The 23348-nt window shown below is 44.3% G+C and overlaps 2 protein-coding genes across 4 annotated transcripts; one reads left to right on the forward strand and one right to left on the reverse strand.

Moving 5' to 3' along the window:
* Positions 1-2421: 2421 nt before the first annotated feature.
* Positions 2422-15806, reverse strand: LOC128966980 (cytochrome P450 20A1). Of its 3 annotated transcripts, none has more exons than XM_054380949.1 (13): positions 15735-15806; positions 15025-15074; positions 14771-14937; positions 11367-11512; positions 10569-10736; positions 9814-9892; positions 8117-8232; positions 7656-7710; positions 6207-6327; positions 5375-5486; positions 4670-4734; positions 2883-2972; positions 2422-2725 (listed from the first exon to the last, which is right to left on the reverse strand). In XM_054380949.1, exons 1-13 carry the CDS (start codon positions 15804-15806, stop codon positions 2575-2577), a joined length of 1392 nt encoding a protein of 463 aa, XP_054236924.1. In that variant the 3' UTR covers positions 2422-2574. The 3 variants fall into 3 exon arrangements, with proteins under 3 accessions (XP_054236924.1, XP_054236922.1, XP_054236925.1); XM_054380947.1 differs by having other exon boundaries at positions 9814-9924; positions 10565-10736; XM_054380950.1 differs by lacking the exons at positions 8117-8232; positions 9814-9892; positions 14771-14937; positions 15025-15074; positions 15735-15806 and having other exon boundaries at positions 11367-11503.
* A 141-nt stretch (positions 15807-15947) lies between these two features.
* Positions 15948-23109, forward strand: LOC128967166 (alpha-aspartyl dipeptidase-like). The gene is made up of 8 exons (XM_054381207.1): positions 15948-16048; positions 16140-16228; positions 17421-17495; positions 18055-18134; positions 19492-19665; positions 21015-21074; positions 21850-21932; positions 22914-23109. The coding sequence occupies exons 1-8, from the start codon at positions 15948-15950 to the stop codon at positions 22990-22992; spliced, it is 741 nt and encodes a 246-aa protein (XP_054237182.1). The 3' UTR covers positions 22993-23109.
* Positions 23110-23348: the final 239 nt, after the last annotated feature.

Raw genomic sequence — 23348 nt, forward strand, 5'->3', positions numbered from 1 at the left:
AAAGGGCAAGAAGAAGGACCTGGATAACTATAGACCTGTCAGTCTCACCTCTGTACCTGGAAGGTCATTGGGAGCAGTCGACGTGGTTTTATCAAGGGGAAGTCCTGGTTAACCAACATGGCTGCCTTTTATGAGGACTAGATGATCTTTCAAGGTCCCTTCCAACTGCTAACATTCTGTGATTCTGTAACTGGGGAAGGGCTGTTGCAAGGCAGTTGGCCTCTTCGGCTCCAGCAAGGCAGAGAAACGCTGTAACAGAAGTCTGGACAATTATATTTGGGAAGCTTTGCTGGTGTCTGAAAGGTTTACTCCTACAACACAAATACCAGAAAGCAGATCTTCGCCCCTCAGTTCTATGACATTCAGCTACTCCTTGTCAAGTTCCTAGCAGTCACAAGTGTGTGTAACAAGTATGTGTACCATTTTTTCCCAAGAAGGTAATAACTTAGCCTCTATTTTGCCTCCTCTGCACACCAGGGATGCTTTAAAGTAAAATCCTTTACCACACTCATTTCTCTGGAAGGTTTAGGAAACATCTGCAACCTTCAAGAAAAACAGGCCTTTTTAGCGTAAGCAGTGAAGCAAAGCCTAACATGAATTGCCATCTGGGGACATGACCAACCTTTGATTAAATGGAGGTCAAATTAGCAAGAGCTTTCTTGCAGTTCATTACAAAAACAAATGCAAGAGGGGCAGCAAGCTGAACTGCACAACCCTTTTTCTGCCTGGCAGACAAAAAAACAGTAGAACAGCATCTCTGTCTCACCTCTTCCTCAACATAACTGCACTGGGGAGAGATTAGATTCTCTACAGCTCCACCAAAAGTGAGGCTGACCCAAGAGCAGAATTTTCCTTGTCTGGTACCCACAAAAGCTGTTATTAGACGTTAACCCCATAATAAATTACAGGACTGCATTAAAGCTGCCACTTGGCAGCAATACCAGAGCACAAACACTTTTATAAAAGCAACAGATTTCCTGACCTGGAAGGTGCCAGTAGAAGGAATGTCTGCAGAAGTGAGAGTCACAGGTGTGTGTGCCCAATGTCTGCAGAGGCAATAGAAAGTAGCTTTAATGGGTGCCACACACTCTGCTCTGTGGTGCATTGGTAGTTGTGCACAAAAGCAGCTCAGGCATACACAGCTGCGGGCTGAGCAACACCTCACCTTCCACCAGATAGCTTCACAGCATGGTTAGAAGGCTAGGAACTGGAACTAACAGAATCATAGAATTGTTAGGGTTGGAAGGGACCTCGAGGATCATCTAGCTCAAACCCCCCTGCTGTGTTTTGGTTGGAAAAGACAGCAGTCATGTTTATGAGGAAAAGACTTGAAAAGATCAGGTAACGGGTGAAACTATGTGAGAGGGAAAAAAAAAAGTGGAAGAAACACAACCTGAAAAGGAAGTCATATGGCAATCACTCCAATGAGATGACAGGGTAAGAGGCTCCTACCTTACAAGCCACTCAGCAAGGCTCTGAAAAATCTTTCAGGAGCTGGCCTATGATGGCCAAAAGGGAAAGAGAGAAACAGGGAAAGGCATGCAAACATGTGGCACGTGATGCTGCTTTGGCTAGCACCTATTTTAGAGGAGGAAAATGATTCTTTGAAAGGCTTTTAAGTTATTAAGTACAACATTAATCCAGAGCCCTATAAAATCAGCACTCTCTCTTTCCAGTATTTGCATGACCAGACTTGTGCTGACCCAGTGCTGAATAAATTGAAAGCATTTGTCAATTTCTGATGCTGATTAGATTAGACACTGCCCTCAGAACTGTCAGGACAGAGAATCTCTATCTCAGGGCTTTGTTCTGTGGTTTTATTTCATTTCATTATATTATTACTGATGCTTCTGTTTTCTCAGGGGCCAAACCAAATTTATTCTTCTCAGTTTACTAGCATTTCTTAGTCCTTCTTTCTCTTGCAATCCCAAAGCATGGCAAGATCGCACAGCAAGAGAATCAGTGGTGCAGTTCCTGCCCCACTTTCTTTCTCTCACACACACACACACACACACACACACACACACATTCGCACATACTTCTCACAAGATGTAACTCTCTCTTCTTGACAGTTATAGCTATAGCTGAAAGGAAGGAAAGACACTGAATAAAAATACTTATATATAGAGAAAGAAAGGCTTTGTCCTTGTGTCTCCAAGGTCTTATGTAGCTGGAACCCAGTAAGAAGCATTTCACTGGATAAGACAGGCACATTTCTCCAGCTCTAGCTGCTCTTGGAAAGAGGTTGGATTAACCAGAGGTCTAGCCTTTGATTAGCAAACACCAAATATCTCATACATATAGCACTGCAAGATTTTGTTCCTCCCTTTGCAATGATTTGACCAGAGATCCAAAAGCAAATGTAAAAAGGCAGACAGATTAAATCTACTTTAATATGACTATTAGTTGAGTTAGAAAAAGTACATGAGGGAGGCATGTGGTTAAGAACATGGAAGGTAACAAAATCTGAATGTAAAAATCTTTGGCTGAAGCAGTGTGGTACCAGCAATTCCCTGTAAGACCCTTGCTCATAACTTCACTGCTGGCACTTTCAGTCCCTTGTTTTGGTTGCTCTTAGCTTCTCTTAGACACCGTTATCCAGGCTTCCTCCTTTGGTGAGGTTACCAGCTCATATTTGGTCTCCATGACTTGCCCTTTCACTGGGTGGAGATACAGTTTCCTTACCAGGACGCTGAGCAGAACTGTAGCCACCATATAAGCAAACCTGAGGGAAGAGGCAGAAGAACGAAACCCTTGCTGTGATGTAAATCTGACTGAAGACAACTGCCATCTTGGACTGTCTCAGCAGCTGCAAGAAGAAACTGAAAGCCTCTTCTCTCCTGTCTGCCACAGAGACACACAAAGACCTTTCCTATACTCACCTCAACTCTGGGCATTCTTGGCTTCCTGAAAAACCCAACAGGGAGAGGTTTTTCATGGCCAGTTGATCATTAAATCTCTCTGGGTCAAACCTATGAAAGAAAGAAACTCGTGGAGGCTTTCTGTGCAGGCACATACACAAGAAACTGCCAACAAAACAGAGTCTCACTAACTTGGTCTTTCTAGATCTTGCTGGCAACTCCAACAAGAAAGCAACTTCATCTATGATCCCAGCCAGTCAGCTGTGTCCCATCTTGGTCAAAATCCTCATAAACTGAGTTAGTGTGACACAGGGCTGGAACTAACCTGCATTACCTCTCAGCAACAGGTATTCAGCTTGAGCGTGTAGCTGAGCTGATGCTGCTACCTGCCCTCTACTCTCCTCCAGGACACACACAGTCTGATTTGTCTCTCTCTCCCCACTTGTGTCCTTTCCTCTCTTACTTTCAAAACATTTGCCTTTTCTCCTTGCCCTCACCCTTTTCTTCAAGCAGCTGGTGTGTGTATGTGTATGTACTGGGGAGGGAAGCTGGTGACTCGTTCAAGTGAGAAAAGGAGCTTTCAGCATTAGGATGGTGGAGGCTGTGAGAAAACTATTACCCAAGGCTGGCATGAGTTAAAACAAGATTCCCATTATCAACTAACCATAGGGAGGCTAATAAGGTATCATTCCATTTAAATATATAACCACCATCAGGAAGTCTGATGGATGGATCTTTCACTTTCTGCATATACTTCAAGCCTTTGGCTCCATGCTTAAACATCCAAGCTCTGTTTCTACCAAGGTGAAAGGACATGTGGATGCTAACTCTTTCTAAAGCCAGTATCAAACTTACATTCCCCATGAACTGTAGTGCTAAATTAGAAATGTTGTAATAGCAAAAAAATACAGCTGCCTAGGGAAAACACAGGGAGGGTGAACTGCCACACACGTTTTTGTAGAGTAGATATGTGAAAAGATAACAAAGAACTGATCTCCTGTCTCTGCCACAGTAATACACATCTGCCTCAGGCTAAACATCAACCTCCTTCTCCTTGGAATAAATACACTTTGTTCATAGCAGCCCTCACTGTCCCTCCTATGAGGCCACAGCATATCCTTCCTAGCCAGAGTGTCCTAGCAGGCAATTCTTGCCAAGATGCACTTGCAGGAGAGGACAAATGCTGTTCCAAAGGCTCTATTCCTTCTCCCACATCTCAGCTGTTTGTCCTTTATGTCTAGAATAACTGACCCACATTTCTTTCCCAGCCCAAGTGAAGTCAGATACATGTTAATATTTGCCACCTGGAGGCCAGAGAAAGTTACAGCAATTTTTTTCTTTATCGTCTGAAATTCTGGCCTGGATGCAGTTTTGTTTTCATAGCTAGAGGTAATGAGGTAGCATTTCCCACCCCGCTGCAAAAAATGAAACTTCAGACTGACATTTTCTCCCTTACATCACTGTTTCATGATGAGAAGCAGTGGCTCCAAAGCCATTCAAATCACTGTTTCTCTTTCACAGAAAACCTGAAAAAGAATGCGTGTGCAAAAGAGGTTTTTGTTCAACTCTAACAAATACACTCGGGCACACGCAGACTGGAACATGGGAGGATCATTACTTGAATTGCTCCAAAATCCTATTCATGGAGACAAACAAACCAAGACCTTCATAAACTGATTTTCTTACAGACTGCCTTTCATCTTCAAAATCTGCTTAAAGCAGGCCTGCAACCAAACAGGCTGTGCTGTAACATCTATGGAAAATTTTTAAAAGGAATTAGTTGCAATAAAATTCTTGATTCTACATACTTGTATGGTGATGGCCACGATGAACTATCCTGCAGCATCACACCAAGAGCATACAGCACAAGTGTCTGCAAAGAGAATTAGGACATGTACATCAGAGCAGAACAAACGCAGAAACAGAGACACCTCTGGACAGCCCTGCTGGATGACAATTATTCTGTAGACTGTTCACATTTATTAGCTACTTTTGAAAGCTAATATGCTATATTCATCTACAGATTTCCACAATCCATGTCCATGTGTTAGGATTTCAACTTTTAAGGCCTATGTTGCAACTGGTGGTGATTAAAGAGGGTCTGATTCCATTCCTCTACTCTTGCTGGCATGCATGTATGGATTACTTTATTTTCTGCAATGGAAGGTACCACGTTGTGTGGAAAATATTAGTCATATGATCAGGCCCAAAATCATGTTCTTTCACACACAACTGATCCCATAAGCCCCTTCAAAAGTTGATTCATTCCTAGTGGACCTAGAGGTGGTAGCAAATCTGCTCAGCAAGAGAACATGAATTCCCAGAGCCTCTCCCACAGAAGAGCTGCTGGGCAAACTTTGAGCCAAACTGTACTTCCAGATGACAGAGCAGCTGCTCAGGTTCAAAAGCATCAGAAGAAATGCTCTTCCTGTCTCACCCCTCTACAAGAACAGGAATCAGAAAATTTCCTTTCAGAAAAAGAGAGTGACCTAGTTCTCCCAGTACTGCCCTACCTCTTTAGGGATAGTATGTTGGTCGACTCTGCCCTCCAGCTCCTGAAGCTGTGCAGCAATGGGAGTAAGCTTTGCTGTTCGCACTGTCTCACACAGGACTTGCCGACAGTATCTGCAACCATTAAGACTTGGTAAGTTTAACTGTCCCAGTTTGTCCTTGTCCTTGTGACAGCAAGGAAAGCTGAGTGACCAGCAGCATTTAGGGTCACAGTCTGCTCCTGCAGCTGTCTCAAGCCTCAGTGAGGCACTTCATTTTTTCTGGAAAGGAGTCCCAGCATCATTCACAGAAGCATTAGATTGAATTATCAACTTTTAGTGAAGATTACTGAAATCCCTCTTTCCCACACTTCTTTTCATATTTTAAACAAAACTAACTGCTGAAAATCACGAACACAGCAGCCCTTTGCCTGCACCTGTCATCCATACAAGCAGCAGCAAGAAGCCCACATACTCAACACTCCTTTACTGAAACTCCAACGCTAATCCAAATACAAAATACACTCAGTTGAACCAACAGATGCATGAAAAATAAAGGCACACCGTTAAGCAGTCATCCTAGTTCTGTGACCCTTTGGAAAGACTATACCATGCTTTCTCTCTAAATATATCCTAAAGGGTTTCATATAGATACCCTGAAGAGCGCAGCTTGATCCTTATGTCTGGAGCCCTACAACAAATTCTCTCTGTGCTGAAAGTCATCTTGTGCATTGATCACTTTCAGGAAAAAAATAAAGAGTAGCTTTTGCATGCTTTCTCCTGGTCAAATATAGGCTGGCTATCAGGCTCCAGCACATGAAGCCTCTGCTCCCACCATGAGAACCTCATAACCCACCTGAGCTGCTCAATTTTCTCATGTGTAATTGGCCCCTTTCCCAAAACATGGTCCATCTCCTTGTAGAGATTCTGCTGAACATCTTCCGAGGTTGTCAGAAAGTAGACCACCCAGGTGCACACTGGGGAAGAAATCAAGATAAGACTGAAAATTCAGTCCTTTACAAACTGCATTGTTTTCTTACTTCCTGTATTTGCAACATTCCTTTTGACCCAGAAAAGGAGGACCTCTGTTCACAGCAGGCTATACTGATTCCGTATTCAGTGGTAGGAGTAGAGGCTGAACTCCGGTGTAACAAGGTACCTTGCAAGCTAAAATTCTCTTTCCAATGCTATGAGGAGCTTATGGAACTGTGCAAGAGACTGAGCCATTCAGCCTCACAGCTCCGGGGAAGGGATCACACAGCTCAGCAAACTCTGGGGAACCACAATTATTAGACCAACCAGGCAGATGAAAGGCTAGTTTGTCCAAAGCATCAGAGGGGGCTTCCTCAGCATATCACAAGTGTGTGCTCCAGGTGGCAACATCTGGGGCTTCTGACATGGAAAAACAAGAACAGTAGAGCTTTCTCCAGCGTGCTGGCCAGCACTTGTCTCCTCTACATCTACTTTGTAAGTTAGTCAAAAGATACCTTCAGTAGCAGAGAGAAAAAGAAACCTTGCATAAGAAATAAGAATGTAAGATGCAGTTTCCCTAAAGGTACAAGGAAATGTACCACTCCTAAGTGTCTATTTGTAAGAACTACCTAGAATCCTTGAGGAATCAAGGCCCTTAAAATAAGTCTTCCTGGAGCACATAGCGAGGATATTCTCTGATGAGAAGTATCATCAGAGTTGCCAAATTGACTTTCCAGATTCTTTAACACCCAGCTGTACCTTGAAGATTTTCTTTGGAGTTCCAGCCCCACCGGCTAAGATACAGGACCTAATAATGAACCCAGTATCATAAGAGATTTTACACAGCTCCACGCCTGCTGTTTATTTTGCTTGCTGTTGGTTTTGCTTTTTTCCCCCATGATCTTTGCACAAATCCCAAAGTAACTCCTTTGAAAGTCTTCCACACATGCAACACACCTATCCTCCCAAACTTCAAAGCAGACAGATTCCAGCATTATGCTCTAATTTCCTTCCCATGTGCCATAATCTATTTTACAACATGATCTCTGTGGTTTACGTCTTTTGGTGCTTTGTCATCAAATTTAGCATCAGTTGTGGGAAGAAATTCTAAGGTTCACCAAAAGACTGGGAAGGTTGTAAAACACAGATTAGTTTCAGCTCACCAGCTGTGAAGCTCTGTTGAGAGTCTGATGTAAAAATTAGCTGCTTCTATACATCTGTAGCTTAGGAGGAAAAGAACAATGAATATATTTTTATTAGCCTCAGATACCCTCACAGACAGTTTTAGACAGCTGAGTGTAAAGATGGAAAGTTGCAAACAATCTGTACTTACAGTTAGCAGTGATTATGCATCCTGCCAAGGAGAAAATCATTGTATCTTCCAGAATCTAGGAAATAAAATCTACTTTAGAGAATAAAGTCTGTAAGACTGTAAAGATAAAAAAAGAAGTAGCACATTCTCCACTGAAGCATATCAAATCCCTTTAGTGCAGAGGGCAAGAAATACACCTAGAAGGACTGGACTCTGTAGAACTTCCACTGGAATGGTACATGAGACATGCTTAATACTAACATACTTCTGGTTCACAAAAACAGCAATGAAGCAGTGGCAAGGAAAGCTACCAAAGTCAAATACAATTAAACATTGCAGGAGTAGAAAAAAAAACCAAGGAATTCAACTATAGTAAGGAATCTGACCCAAGATGTAAAAAAAATAATGAAAGGCTACAATGCAATGAGCTGCCCTCCCAGCAAAACTCCCTTACTGTGTAATGCCATAACAGCTGCACAGACCTGCTGGTCACTCAGGCTCCCCTGCAGCAAGGTGTCTATAAAGACATGCCTGTTGAATGATCTGCCTCGGCGCTCCTTGGTAACTTTCCTTAAGGTGGATTCCATCTCCATCAGAGCTTTGGAAGCAAAAAGAAATGTTTACTTTAAAACCTGGTCTTCCTGACTGCTGCAGAGAAGCAAATCCATCTCCCCAAGCAAATTTTCAGACCAGCTGTCCCTGCTGGGCTCACTTACAGAAGCAGCTTCTGTTAGATGTTACTGTCAATTTGCAAAGCAGTATCTCCAGTTTAGCTGAAAATGTAGGAACCAAGTAAGACGGGCTGCCTACAAAACATCACCCTTACAGGTGTAACTGAGATGTACTCAATGAGCTGAAATCACATTAGGGGAAGTGAAGTAACAAGTAGTGCTGAACCATCAGAAAATGGTTAATCAGCCCTCCATGAAAAATGTGTGAGCCAGGCAACACTAGTTCAATTACTGAAGTGTTATAGTACCTCCAGTCACTGATGGTGACCCCATCTTGTGAGGCATTCTACAAACATGGTGCAAGAAGATGGCTCTGTGCTAAAGAGTCTGCATAAACAGAGAAGGGAGGAGAAAACATGGGAGTGTTTTGGCTCAGAGAGTCCACACTTCTGAAGATATTTGGCTGTGTAAATTCTGGTGGCTGTTGTGGAAACTGAGGAAAGTTACAAACCTTAATGCCACTGGCTGTGTGATTTAAATGACCTACTCAAGACTATCCAGGAAACATGAAACAGAAGTTGGATCTGAAATTCAATTTACCAAGGCCCAGCTCAGCTCCCTCATTTTAGAACTATCCTTCCTTCCTCCTCTTTGCAGAGAAAGGCCAGAAACACTGAAATACCAAGCCTTACTAACATCCTACCATAACTCAGGTACAGACCTCAACAGGTGCCCACGGCAGAAGCCCATTTTAACAGGGCAGTTGTCCTCAGGCTCTGAAACTCACAGAACCAGCAAGACAAAGTAAACACTGAGTCTGGAGGATTTACAAGCAAATCCTTAGTTCTAGATACAAGCTACTTTTGTCTAACATCTTACCAATCAGTACTGAAAGGGTTTAACTATTAACACAAAAAGGACAGGACAATCGAAAAATAACTCACTATGAAATATATGAAAAAATGAAAGCATCGCCACAGCAGACCTGAAAATCATGTTACCTTGGAACAGCACATCAGAAGCTATCATGTGGCAAGTATCCATCAAAGCAGCACCTCTGTGCTTGTGTCTTCCAGCCCATGAGCAAACTGTCTGGCAGCACATTCACCAAATGGTGCATCGTAAGAATGACCATGCAGCCAAACCAAGCAGCTCCAGCTGTCTCCACCTAGCACAGTTGTCTAACTCCAAGAAAGGTCAAAAGTCAATGCTAGGCCACAGAACAGAAGGGGAGCAAGCACACACTGATAGTTTCAGGATCCTCTTTCGGAGCTAGACCTGGAACTAGAGTTCTAGGCCTAGAAACATTTTGTGCGGTGGGAGGCTTGTCACTCAACTCCAAAACAATGATCTTATGTGAGAGTAAAGACACATCTGGTATCTTATGGCACAATGACCAACTCTGCAGAAAAGCCAAGAGCTGCACAAATGAAGTGCTTCCATATGATAGCTAACTCAAAGTATTAATCCAATGTGAAAGGAATACTATGATTTTAGGAGGAACCTACCGTCTTCATAGAGTTTCTTCCTAGTCATGTTTTTGTCAAGGGACCCATCCAAGAAACCTTTCCCAATCTCTGACCAGATCTGAAAGAAGGACAGAGAGAAGAACACCATCACTCAGTGCAGGCTGAGACTGCTGGGACTCTTCCAGTCTTCCTTATTCGGGAAAACGGAAATATCAAATAAAATTTAGATTTCCTGTGAATACAGAACTGGCCTCCTCTTTAGGACATCATGTCTCATTCCACCTATGATAGCTGAAACTGAGTTGAAATGAAACTGTAATTACAACTGCAGGGGACAAGGCATGGAAATCTTCAATGGAAAATTGAACTGTTTCTTTCCCATTCTGTCACCCACAGATTTGGACAAAATGTGGCACCTCCTTAGATTTTTCTTTCTCCACAATGTCAGAGAGCCTTTAGAAGAACTTTGAAAAGGAGAAGGTTCCACTGGCATTCCCAGTAGAGTTTAACTGACTTAGGTACTGAATGCCTCTCAACTGCCATTGGATCAAGGTTCCAGATCCCCATGTATCTTTTAAGAAACACCTCAGAGTAATGACTCCAGGATCAGCAGTAGCATCCTTCTGTGAGTTTCATCCTGGGACAACTGAGGCAGAGCCCTCAAGCTCTTACACTTAGTGCTAGCCATGTTCAAATTTCAGCAGCAGCTTGTGCTAAACTACACAGAAACATGCCATGTGCTTTGGGCATGGAAAAAAGTTATAGGAGATTTCCTGGCTCCTTGTGACACTTACTGCATCATGGTGCCTGCGGAATCGGATGACTTCCCGGTCATCTTCAAAGCTGCTGCCCATAGCTGTTTGTGTGACAGACTTCATGGCAAAGCCCAGCATGTGTTGGCAGAGTGGCACATGTTGTGCCTCAGGCAGAGAGAGCCATTTGGCCAGCAACTCTTCTGATAGCTTGAAAGGGGAGGAACCATTAGTTGGCACTAGTATCAGCAGCCTATTTACCAAATATACTCTGAAGCGACTCCCACCCAGTTCCTCAGGCAGACCACACTGCCACAGCTATGAAATAAAGCTACTCAGGGTTTGCTTCCATTGTTAAACAATAACATTTTAATCTCAAACGTTCTGCCTCTTCCCAATGATTTCCCCCAATAGGCTTCCCCTCCATCCTCCTCTCTTGTTCCCTCTTGTCACAAAAGAAACTTTTAATACTAGTAGCTCCGGACTGTAAAACAGACCATATTCTGCCTGAGTCAACAGAACAGTTCTTCAGCTGTTTGTTTCAACAGCTGATTCCTCGCTCCTCCCACCAGTCCTGGGAAATAAATCTATAATCAAGATGCTCTGGTATCTTTAACTGCATCTGGTATCTTGGCATAAAAGGTCACCAAGCTCAGCCCTTCCCCTTAACCCACTGTAGCTAAGAGAAACCAAATATTCACATCAAGCTGTTTGCTGTCTCAGGTGCTTATAGTTCCAGCACCAATTTGAAGGCAGCTCCTTAATCCTAGTCATTGTTCTCACTAAACTTTCCCTTGTGAGCCACAAGGATTTCTCTGCTATACACAGGCAGTTACACACCTTCTGGATGAGAGCAATGTTACTTCGCAAGGACATGGTCACACCATTTTCATACAGCTTTCTCCTTATGTGGCTGTCTCCTGCATTCCCATTCAGGCTGGACTGGTACCCCAGGAGGGACTTCAGCATTGTCTCAAAGGGATCCACTGAAAGCCAATAAAGGAAATGACATTTGAAAGTCAGGCAATCATGCCACAAAAGGAAGATGAACGCTGCAACCTCTTCAGTAGGGTACTGCTACTTCTAGGCAGTGAGCAAGGCATAGCTCCTTTACCCTTGGAACAGTCTCTTTGGGGTGTCAAGTTTCTCTTGCTCAGAGTGGACTGAGACCTCATAGGATCTCTTCTCTGTGTCAGGATACTATCCTGTGATTAGCTCCCCCCCACAGAGGTTGTCTGCTGGCTCTACCAAGTAACTCACTAGTAGTAACACCTTGGAAGCTTATTCCCAGCTTGCCAGTTTCCAGCTGGTTGTGCCAGTAATTTGCTGTCAACAGTGGGAGTAGCATACTATTTCTCCTTCTCCTCTAACCTATCTACAGCCCCTCTAGCACATTCCTCCTTGAATTCTGGTACACCCCACCGGCCCTAACTATGGCTGTACACACAAAACACATCAGCTCTGCACTCCTTATCTTGCCTCGCAGCCCCAGAAAACCTGATTTGACACCCTGCTGCTCCTGCATAATTTTGCTTGCATGCACTGAGTTCCCTGCTGATGAGCTCTTTCAGACTAACACCTACCTCTCTGTCAGGGCTGCCTCCACCACAGCAGCTCTTCGAGAAAACAGTAACCCTCTAAGCTACAGAACGCTTTCTACTTCTATCCACCTTACCTTCCATCTTCCTTCCACAGACACTTGAAGCAGTGTACAAACCAGACAGAATCACATATCCTCCATCTTCCATATCCATGGCTCACTTCAGGTAGACAAAAACCTCTAAACCTCTGAATTTCACCACCAGGCACATCTACTTAAAACATTTGCTAAAGTATATTGGGTGTCTGCAAAACGGTGCAATAAAGCATGGCATATGCTTTGCCTTTCTGTAGACTTTGCTGTGGGCCTTGCAGAACTGACAGAATCTTTAAGGTACTCTTTGGAAGCAATAATCAGGGAGTTTTCAAGAGGGGTATTTTCACTCTTTATCACAATATGTTATCTCTCCGAGAGGGAGAGTGAAACCTCTAAGACACTAGGAAACTTCAAGGCTGGAGGTTTTTAAGGCCAGGCTGAATGAGGCTCTGAGCAACCTGATCTAGTGTGAAGTGTCCCTGCCCATGGCATGGGGGTTGGAACTAGATGATCCTTGAGGTCCCTTCCAACCCTAACAATTCTATGATTCTACCAACTGTGGATTTATCTAGGATTCCCAGCAGAGATCAGGGCCTCATTATGCTACTAGACAAACATACAAGACAGTTCCCACCTGAGGACAACTTACTTGGACAACTTACTACCTGTCCTGAAGAGACAAAAGCCTCAAAAATGCCCTGAACTAGACAATGGAGCAGGAGCCAGGAGGACTGTTTTTTCCAGGAGATTGCCCACATTGCCCAGGCTTGTCTGAACATGCCCTGATGTCAAAGTGAGCCAGGTGTGTGTGCCTTTGGCCACATTTGGAGAAAACTGATTCTATAGATTAAAAGTTTCTATCTCTTAATCTTGTCATTGGCCATCATTGTCTTGGGAAATCTATAAATACTAGCCCAAAGAGTGAGTGCCTTGCCAAAATCTGGGAGAAGCCACAAGCCTTAGCCCTGCAAGCCCAAGAAGCTAAGCCTTGCTCTCCTTGCAATTTGGAATCTGAGCTGTGCTTCAGAAACTACAAAGTTTTCCTGATGCACATGAAAGAAAACCACTGGATCTTCCATGGTCTTCATTTCTTCCTTATCTTTAGCATATCAAAATTGTAACTGTTCTTTCCACTACAAGGAAATCTTCTTCCTCATTCCAAAACTTTCAGAGTGCTTTCCTGGACTCCAGTGCTTCCCTGTGTTGACAAGACATCCCAGCATGACACCATCCAGGCAAGTGCTAACATAAATGGGAGTATCTCACCTCCCCAACCCAGCATCCAGCCTCACAATACAATCCAGCCTCGCTCCCTCTTTCACTTCTTGTATCCCATTAACTCCATATTAATTAATTGATGACCCAAGCAACAGAAACACAATTTTATTATTTTCTTTGTCTAAAGTGTAATTATCAAAGCAGCACAACATGCATTTCCTATTTATTCCAATCCTTAAAAAAAATGCTTACCCCTTCACACAGAGGACACCAGACTATTCTGTAGGCAGATGCCTGAGTCACTTCATTTCCTAGTGAAGTCTAGGCACTGCATTTGTTTTTCCCCAATATTTGAGTACTCCCAAATTCAGTACATTTCTGAGAGCCTGCCTGCTGAGAGGCCTGTCACTGCTTCTGTAAGATTTCAGAAAGTGACTGTCTGCTCAATTTCCCCCAAACACCCTTGAGGGCATTCAGATCTTCCAGGGTGGGTTTCCACCTTCTGGAGTGTCATTGCTATCCACTGTGTCTTGCTGATTTTCATTAACTCCTACTCCTTTCTCAGATTGTCACCATTTTATTTTCAGTCTGTCGTGCAACTGTACAAGAAGCTTACCCATCATAACCCCAACATAAAGTGGTGCTGAGATATCCACCTATACCTAAAGACAGCCTACAGGATCAGCTGAGAGGTGTGCAACCAGCACCTCATTCAATCTTGTAAGAAGAAAACTGATTAAAACCAAATATCACCTGAGTTAACTTACTGTCTGTGATCACCTTAGGAAGCAAAACACACACCTAAGAGGCTGATACCATAGATTAAAATACCATTCCAGGACTAAATGGTCAAGTCAGCTACCAGTACCACTGACTGGAAGATCATTAAAGGTTTCCAGCACAAAATTCTACACAACAAAGAAAACCAAAAGCTAACAAACTTCTTGAAATAATATCTTAAACCCCTCCAAACTGAACCACACAAGGGAGCTACCACAAACTAGCACATCTGTTTTCAGACTTAATTTAACAAAGTTCCCCCTCTAAAATTGTATTTCAAGCTGCTTTTAAAACATGTACCAAGTGGCTACAGGATATTCACCATGCTCTTTCAAGTGACTAATAAGCATGATGCTTTCCATAAACATTTGCCTGCAGGGAGAAGGTAAAAAACAAGAATACTGATTTCTTGATGGCCACTGGAGAGGATCAGCTCTTGGTCAGATACTCAAATCCAACAAGCAGGACCAACAACACACCAGAAATACTGTGTTACCTGCAAATTAAGTCTCATTTTCTTTCTACTTGGAATGAAACTCCACCTTCATTTGACACAGGATGCCCAGCAAAGCCAGAAGGAACAAATGGCCTCAAAGCAAAGAACACTTACACAACCGGTTGGGGTTAATATGTTGTTTCAGGAGATCAATGGAGCCAAGGCTGACGACAAGACGCCTTCCAAACCAGAAAGAGACCAGTGGGCCATATTTCTCATGAAGATTCACCAGGAACTCATGCAAACTGCTGCTGGCAATGATATCTGGCAGGTTGCCATCCCTAATAGACACAAAAAAGTTATCTGGTCATGAACAGCATTCTCTGCCGATACCAAACTTGATCTACATGGACATGGAAACCACTCACTTGTCATCAGTTGGAGCCAGCCCGGGGATACCTGATGCTTGCCTTGATGCCTAGAGAGTGAAAGAAAATGCATCAAACTCCTTGAACTGAAGATTTTATGAAAGCCCCACAACCTTCCAGTGGAAACCATGGATTTTCCACATCAACACTACTTAAAATCAAACAAACGCCAGACAAGCCGCATCTTCAGGCCTCAAACCTGCTAAGGCTTATGAAGCTTATCAACTTTGTGTGCCTGGTCCCGCTGTCTAAACCAGGATTAGTCATCTGGTTAGATCAGAGATCCTTGCATAACGATTTGAAGGGTGAGGTTTGTAACGTGGATCTTACACTCAGATTTTATCCTGGAGATCTGCACACGTGCAAACCCGCAAGGCGAGAAGAGAAAGCCTTTCCAAGAGGGATTCTGCAGAGTACGCAGCCCTTGAGGCGGGTCGGAGCCTGCGGGCCGGGCTGACCTGCCGCCAGCGGGGCCGTCTAGCACAAGCAGCGCTCCCACAGGCGTCCGCCACGTCGCGGCTGGACCTGAGCCCCCAGACGCTGCCAGAGGGCACTACCAGGGTGGACCCGAAACCCCACCCAAGTCCAGGGGCCCTGGGAAGGGGCCGCCCGGGACGCGGTGGTGGCTCGACTGGGGCCACTTGCTCCCTGCCCGCCCGCAGCGGGCACCAGGCCGGGCCTGCACCGCCCCCCGCCGCCGGCTGCATTACCGGGTAGAGGTAGAGTACGGCGCCCACCAAAAGGAGTAGGAAAGTGACGGCAAAGATAGCGAAGTCCAGCATGTCCGGGCCGAGGCAGCGGGAGAGGCGCGGCTGGGCCGCACCCTGCAGCCCGCCGGCGGCGCAGGAAGAGGCGGGCCGGGCCGGGCCCGGGCAGGGCGGGCAGGACTGAGCGCGCCAGTCGCGGTCGCGGCACCGGGAGGTATGGGAGGCCCGCGGCGCCTGCTGCTGGTCTCCAACTCTACCCTGCATGGAGGGGGATACCTGGGCCACTGCCAGCAGCAAATTCAGAGCTTTCTCGGGGAGTAAGTGCTGGGCGGGTGCTGCGGAGTGTGCTCCAGGCCGCCCACCCCTGCACGGCTCCAAGTGCTCTCTCTCTCCCTTCTCTTCTGCCAGGAAGGTGAAGCGGGTGCTGTTCGTTCCCTACGCGCTGCACGACCGCGACGCCTACGCCCGCACTGCGAGGGAGAAGTTTGAGAGCTTGGGTAAGGCCGGCCCGCCCCGGGCGCCTTGCTCCTCGGGCAGTTGCTACGGAAATGCCGCCTTTGCTGTGGGGCAGCTGTGCCTCACGGGCTGTCCATGCCGGGCTGCACCCAGGCGGGCACAGGGACGGGGCGGGGGGCGCCCTTAGGCGAGCATCTCTGCACCGGGCCTTTTACTGGAGTCCGAACTGGCTAGTGCTGCAGGCAGCCGTGGGGAGGGGTTTGGCTGGCCTTGCTTAAGGCAGGGTCAGCAGTGGCAGCGAGTGCAGCACCGGGAGCTGTTGGCTAACTTCTGCCTAGCAGAGATGCATTACAGGCCTCCGGAAGAAATCTTGCTTCAGCACTTCTAACCACTTCAGGGAGGAAGTTTTTATTCCTGAATATTAAGTGGCACCCTTTTAGCTTCCTTATACGGGGGATCATCTCTTCCTGTACATCTTAAACCTCTGCTCAAACCATGCAGCTACTGCTGATAAATGAAGACCGTTACTGTAATGCACTTCAACCAGCCAGATATTTCCATGATGAACAGCAGCTGATCTTTGCTTTGAGCAAAGGTCTTTCCAGAGCAGCCTACAGCAACACCTCCACCTATCACTGTACAGGATAACTTAGGATGTGTTGCTTTAGTAATAATAAGTACTCAATTCCCTGGGCAGCACACTTTGCTCCTTGTCTTGCAGATTGCTGCTATATCAGTTGTGCATGTTCACCAGGCTCTCCTGGCAGTTTCTGTACTTGGTGAAGCCCAGCAAGACAAATCTGTCGAAGCCAGACATGTTAACCATTACCAAAAAAATACTCAGATCAGACATTTATACTAGACCAATGATGGTACATCCTGTTCAGACTTGCACCCAAGCTAAAGACTGACAGTTTTTTGCCATCTCATGTTTTCTAGATGGCTAGTATATTCAGCAGGACTTTGTGTCTCAGCCTTCACCTGCTGAGTGAAAGGCTCTGCTCTTTGAGCACATATATCCTTCAAGCAGGTATTTGCTTAGTACAGCAGAAGCCCTGCACTAGTGTAGGATGTATACACTGGTTCGCGTTGTAGCATTCTCTGAAGTTTCCCTGGTTGTCTGGTGAGACGTTTGTCTTGGAGGGGGACGGACAAGGTTAGAGCAGGGGGGACTGAACATACCACATTCTTGTTTCAAACTGAAGTGGCAAAGGTAAATATTTTTCATTTAAGGTTATGGACTGGACAGCATTCATGAATCTTGTGATCCAGTGGAAGCTGTAAGGAAGTCTGAAGCAATATTTATTGGTAAGTTTTACCTCTTGCTTCCTATTGAGGATTTATATAGTGCACAGAGTTAGTCCTGCTTAGACATGGCACTGTAGAGACAATAATTTAAAATTTGGTCCTAGAAATTATTGAAAACTAAACAAAACTGTACTTTTAATTGAGTATAGTAAGACTCTAAATGTAGTGGTGAGGCAGGGAGTTGGAGAGATTTATTAATGGAACTTCATCTCCAGTAAGTTTCATTTTATTAGTTTCAACAGCACTTCAGTGTTAAAAGCTGTGTCATCACTTTATCAAGTGTAGGAAGATTCAGGGCTACTATGCTCACACTGAGTGTAGTCCTAATACCATGGTTCTGGGTACTGGAAGTGTCTGCTCTCAAATGCCCAGCATCACTTGGGGCAGGAGCCCATGGCCTGCCCAATGACCATTCTTCTGAAGCTTCTGGTTTTACTCCTGCTCAAAGCAGGGTACCCTGAATATAACATAGAAATCATTGAGCCTGCCACATTTGTAAAGGCTTCAATTAAAATTGGTGGTGAAAGCATGTTAAATAAGTTGGAATCTCTTTCTGCAGGAGGTGGGAACACATTCAGACTCCTGAAAGCTCTCTACGATAACTGTCTGATACAGGAGATCAGGAAAAGAGTTCTTGAGGTAAAACTACAGAACTTAGACCAAGTCAGAATGGCAGGGTCTTGTGTATAAGCATCTGCTCATTCTATTTGTTCATTCAAGTTAATTCTATATCTTTGTTTCTAATATACTTCTAATGCTGAGCCATCTCATGAAATGTGGTGAACTGAAAACTATGGTCAGATAAGGCTGTCATTTAGTTATTGAAGCCTGAAAAGACTAAGGTCAGAAATCTATCTTTCTAGGGCAGTTTCTTAGATGTAGGACCACAAGACCTTGGGATGTACAACGCTGCATAGTACCTTAGAAGTAAGCCTCTCAACTTAAAATACCAATGAAGAGCAACGAACTGTTTTCAGCGTGAGGTGTTCACTTTGTACTTTGTTAATATATACTAGATGTGTTCAAGTTACAGGTTATCTACTAATAAACTGACAATAGAGTTAGATTAATACATGCCTTTTAGACAGTGCCCTGTTGACACTGAAAATGGTGTTATTATTGTGGGTACCTCCTTGACCTGGAGTTGAGTGATGAATGTGCCATTGAGCCCTTCCAGTCAGCAGCCCCATTCTGGCTGGTGAATCTTGTAAGGCATATCAAAAATAGTCCATTCATGAAGGAGAAAAGAACCACAGTGTTCCCCTCGTAATGTTAAACTGTCAAATGACTTCAAGCAGATTTACTCAAGCACAGTATGTTTGGAAGGGCCAGCCACGAAGGTTAACTCAGCTATCTTAATACACAGATACTCCCTGCCTGTTCTGGGCAGAAAAGCCAGTAAATATTTGAGTCTCAGTGAAGTCTAAATAACTGTTTGATTATATTACTATCACCTTGCTCAAGAGAACTTATTTTCACAAATTGTGCAGCATTATCTGTATACTTGCATGTTTGTGTGGAATCCTTCCATGTATAGCACAGTATATAGTACTACACATAGGGTAGTTACGCCTGAACTAGTGTTAAGCCAGCTGGTCACAGTACAGGTAAGCTAATGCTGTGATGCTACTCTCTGCAGAAGCTAGTTAAAAGACAGAGAAGGTATTTTCTGTAACTCGATGTAGACAAGTCTCGCCCGGTAATAGTTAAGTCCAATATATGCACTGATGATCTGTGTTCTCTCTTGTGATGGGGGCAGAGAGTTGTGAGTGCAGGACATGCAACAGCTAGTTCTCTGATGGCCATGATGTGTATAAATTATTGCCCACCTAAAAACCTGAATTATGCTGTTTTATACCTATAAAGTAAGCAGTGAGATGAGCTAGAAGGACTAAGTTCTGATCTGATTGTTGAGTCTCTGAGACAGATAGAAGATGTTACAAAATGCAGTTCTTAGTTACAATGCTGTGTACTGATGATTGCTTTTGTCTTTCAGGATGGGATCCCTTACATGGGGTCCAGCGCAGGAACTAATGTTGCAACCATCAGTATCAATACTACCAATGACATGCCGATTGTTTACCCACCTTCCCTGCAGGCCCTAGGTTTAGTTCCTTTTAATATTAACCCCCACTACCTGGACCCAGATGTTAAAAGTACTCACATGGGTGTAAGTAAAGCATGCCAGAGCCAACATAGTAACCAGAATGCAGAGCTGGAACAAGTGTCCATTTGGGAGGCCTTACAAAGCAATAGAATGTCTAACAGCTGCTCCCTAGAGCAAATGTCAGTGAGGATGGACCATTTTACTCCCTTCGAAAACTTTTTTTTTTTTTTGAGTGGGAGGAGGAGTTGGCAACAATATTACTGAGGTGGAAAAAAGTGTTTTTCAGAAAGAGAAATTTTGCAATGTCTGAAACACCATTGCTTCATACCTGGCATGGAATTGAGGAGAAGAGAGAGAAGCTTGAAGTGTTAAGATGCAATGCACTATGTTTCTCAGAAGTCCAGCCATAGTCTGTTTTGCCTGCTGCTTGAGAAGACCTAACTGAAAAGTATATTAAGAGGCTCAAATATCAAAAGGTCTGAAGGAACCATCAGAACAGGGAGATCTTGAGATTGCATGCAATCTTATGTAGGAAAATAGGCACGAGTGTAGAGAATGCACCCTCTAATGTCCAGTACTGAGCAAGCACCTGTACAAGTGCCACTGGAAGAAAAACACTTTAATCATCATGCACAAAGACTGCCATCTCCACTGTATGGAGGAGATGATTCTTGAATAGCCTGTCAGGAGGTAATTTCTCAAGCAGCAGCTCCTGTGGTGCATCATTTAACAGCCCAGAGATGGGAAGATCAGGGTGTGCTTCTAGAATTCAGATGAAGTTGTAGGTACTCATTTCACCAGCTTGTCCCTAGCAGGTGGTCTTTTCCATATAGGTAACTTCTGCAGTTTCTCTGAGGTGACCATAAGCTCTGTGCTGCACCAAGCCCTTGCTGTGTTCCTGCTTCCTTACCAACAAATCCTTCTGGTTTGGTTTAACTACTGTTTCTCAGTTCAGCAGCAAAGCCCCAGGAAACAGAGCTGTTCACAGCAGAAAATTCTTTAGTATAATACCTACTTGAGAACAAACAAGCAGATATTTAATCAGTGGCAATCCATGGTTCACCACTGTCTCTTTGGTGTAGGTGAGATCTTGGGCATTTGCTTCCACCATCTTCCTCAGTGCTCTTGTTCTGAGGGTGAGGACATAGAATACTAAAAACAAAAAAAAAAAAAAGGCTGGATGAATTGAGTGGAAGTTTTAAGGCTTTTCAGGGCTGGGATTCCGACTTTTTGACCAATCGGCAGCAATTACTACTGATAACAGGTAAAATGTGTATTAAAGTCAATCCTGCTGATGGAGAGGAAGCTCCTCCTTTGTTTAATGCTATGAAATTGCTCAGTGCCATGCCACTTGGGTAGCTCCATGTCCTGCCTTGCTGCCTCAGTCACTAAATCTACACTCATTGTTGCAGGAGACAAGAGAGGAAAGAATTCGCCAGTATCATGAAGAACCAAACACCCCTCCAGTTCTGGTGAGTGGCAGTCATGAACTTCATGGCTGCAGTGTGGTAAACATTTTAAATGCATTCTTGCTTTCAGTGTGGGTTCCCTGCCTGCCAAGCCTTACAGAACAGTGGCATGGAAGGCCAGTTATGTTCTTGCTGAGATCTTCAACCTTGGATTTTGCTCACTTGCAGAAAATGGGCTTGAACAAGTGAAATGCGTATTAGCTGTTTGGAGTCCTGTTGCCAAAACCTGTAACTTCAGGCAGCTCTGATCTTTATAGTCACTGTCCACCATATTTTGGGGGAATGGTCTGCATGCAGATGGTGTGGTGCCTCCTTTTAATCTTTCTGCACACATTCTTCATGTTTTGCTTTCATCAGTGTAGGCTTCTGAATTTGCTCATTCAGTAATACATTCTTAATTACAGTATGTCTGTCTGGGGAAGTGGGACCTCTAGGTTTCCTGTCCCTGTGCTTAAGCTTGGAGTGTAAGGTTTGTGCTCTGACAAATCCAGCTGGCTGTTGCTAGGCCCAAACAGGATCCAAGAATGGTGGTAGCAAAAAACCCACTACTTTTCTCCTTAATGGTTTCTCCTTTAAAAGTAAAAAATAAACAAGAAAGCCAGCTTCTAAAACAAGATAACTCACCTAATTTTGTCTTTGCTTCTTTATCAGAAATAGGTAAATGAGAAAATCTTCCCTGCAGTCATGTCAAGCTGCTCTAAGACAGGCCTGCTTGTGACAAGCATTCCAGCCTTTCAGATAGCTTGAAAATAATGTTACATGTTTCCACCTACGTCAGGGCTTGCGGGAAGGTGCAATGCTGCTAGTGGAAGGAGACAAAGCCACTTTGCAAGGAGTGACAGGAGCACGTCTGTTTTTGAGGTAAATGCTTCATTTAAATTGGTATCTTCCTTCAAATAGGAGATTTCTGTTAGACTCCTGGCAGATGCTGCCTGTCTCCCACATCAGAAGTTATTTAATCCTCTGCTCCATTTCTCTTTGGGAAAAGTAAGTACTGCTTTATACTCCAAAGGAGCAGTCTGTACAACAGCACTACAAAGGATGTATAACTTAGCCAGTCAGTGCTATGGCATTACATCCATTGATACTTAATGTTTTCAAACTATAGCTACTGTTCACAGAAAGAGGCCCTAGTCAGCTCTGTTACTGAAGGTCCAGAGTGTGCCAGTTTGGCCCTAATGAGTTGAACTCTAGAAGGAAATGACTCTCATCTTTGGTCTTATAAACTTGACTTGTAAATCTAAGATATACATCCTGGGATGCAGGCAAGGAAGGGAGTTCAAGAGAGACAGAGACCTGCTGGAGGAATTCCAACGGAGAGCCACAAGGATGATTAGGGGACTTGAGCATCTCCCGTATGAAGAGAGACTGAAATCCCTGGGGCTATTTAGTCTGGAGAGGAAAAGACTGAGGGGATCTCATCAATATGTATAAATATCTGAGGGGTGGGTGTCAAGGGGAAGGGGCCAGGCTCTTTTCGGTGGTTCACAACAATAGGAAAGAGAAACAATGGGTTCAAACTTGAACACAGATTTCATCTCAACCTGAGGAGAAACTTCTTTACAGTGAGGGTGACAGCACTGGAACAGGCTGCCCAGGGGGGTTGTGGAGTCTCCTTCTCTGGAGACTTTCAAAACCCATCTGGATGCATTCCTGTGCAGACTACCCTAACTGATCCTGCTTTGGCAGGGGGGTTTGACCTGATGATCTCTTGAGGTCCCTTCCAGCCTCTGATATACTGTGATACTGGGAGTTAAAACTACTTGTTATGAATAAGGATGCCTTGTTCTATCCCCAGTGAGCTCCTCTTAAAGCTCACAGCATGGTTTGTCTTGTTTACAGGGGTAAGAAACCAACTGAACATGAGCCTGGAACAGATTTCAGTTTCCTCCTGATTGACAGTAATCTTCAGAATCTGTAGCCTTGCATCTTCTGCAGCAAAAGTCACTATACTGGAAGACAATGAGGAGGAGGGAAGATGATGTTCTAGTCCCAGGGTGGGTGGAGAACTTTACCTTTATAAATAAAGATAAATATGCACTAGTAGGCTTTTCCCCCCACCCTAATTCACATCTCTGACATCACTTCTTCCCAGCAAAAAAGACAATTTTGATTGGAATAAGTGAGTAATCATAATTGTGCTTAGTCTGAAAGGGACTGGGCATTCATGTATACACCTTGATTCCTTCCCCACTGCACAAAAGTTACTTTAACGTGATTAAGACACTGACTCAGCTGTTGCTGCTAAATGAAAGAATTGTTAATTTAGTGTACTCC

Source organism: Indicator indicator, chromosome 5 (genome assembly GCF_027791375.1).
Source record: "Indicator indicator isolate 239-I01 chromosome 5, UM_Iind_1.1, whole genome shotgun sequence".
Classification (NCBI taxonomy): domain Eukaryota; kingdom Metazoa; phylum Chordata; class Aves; order Piciformes; family Indicatoridae; genus Indicator; species Indicator indicator.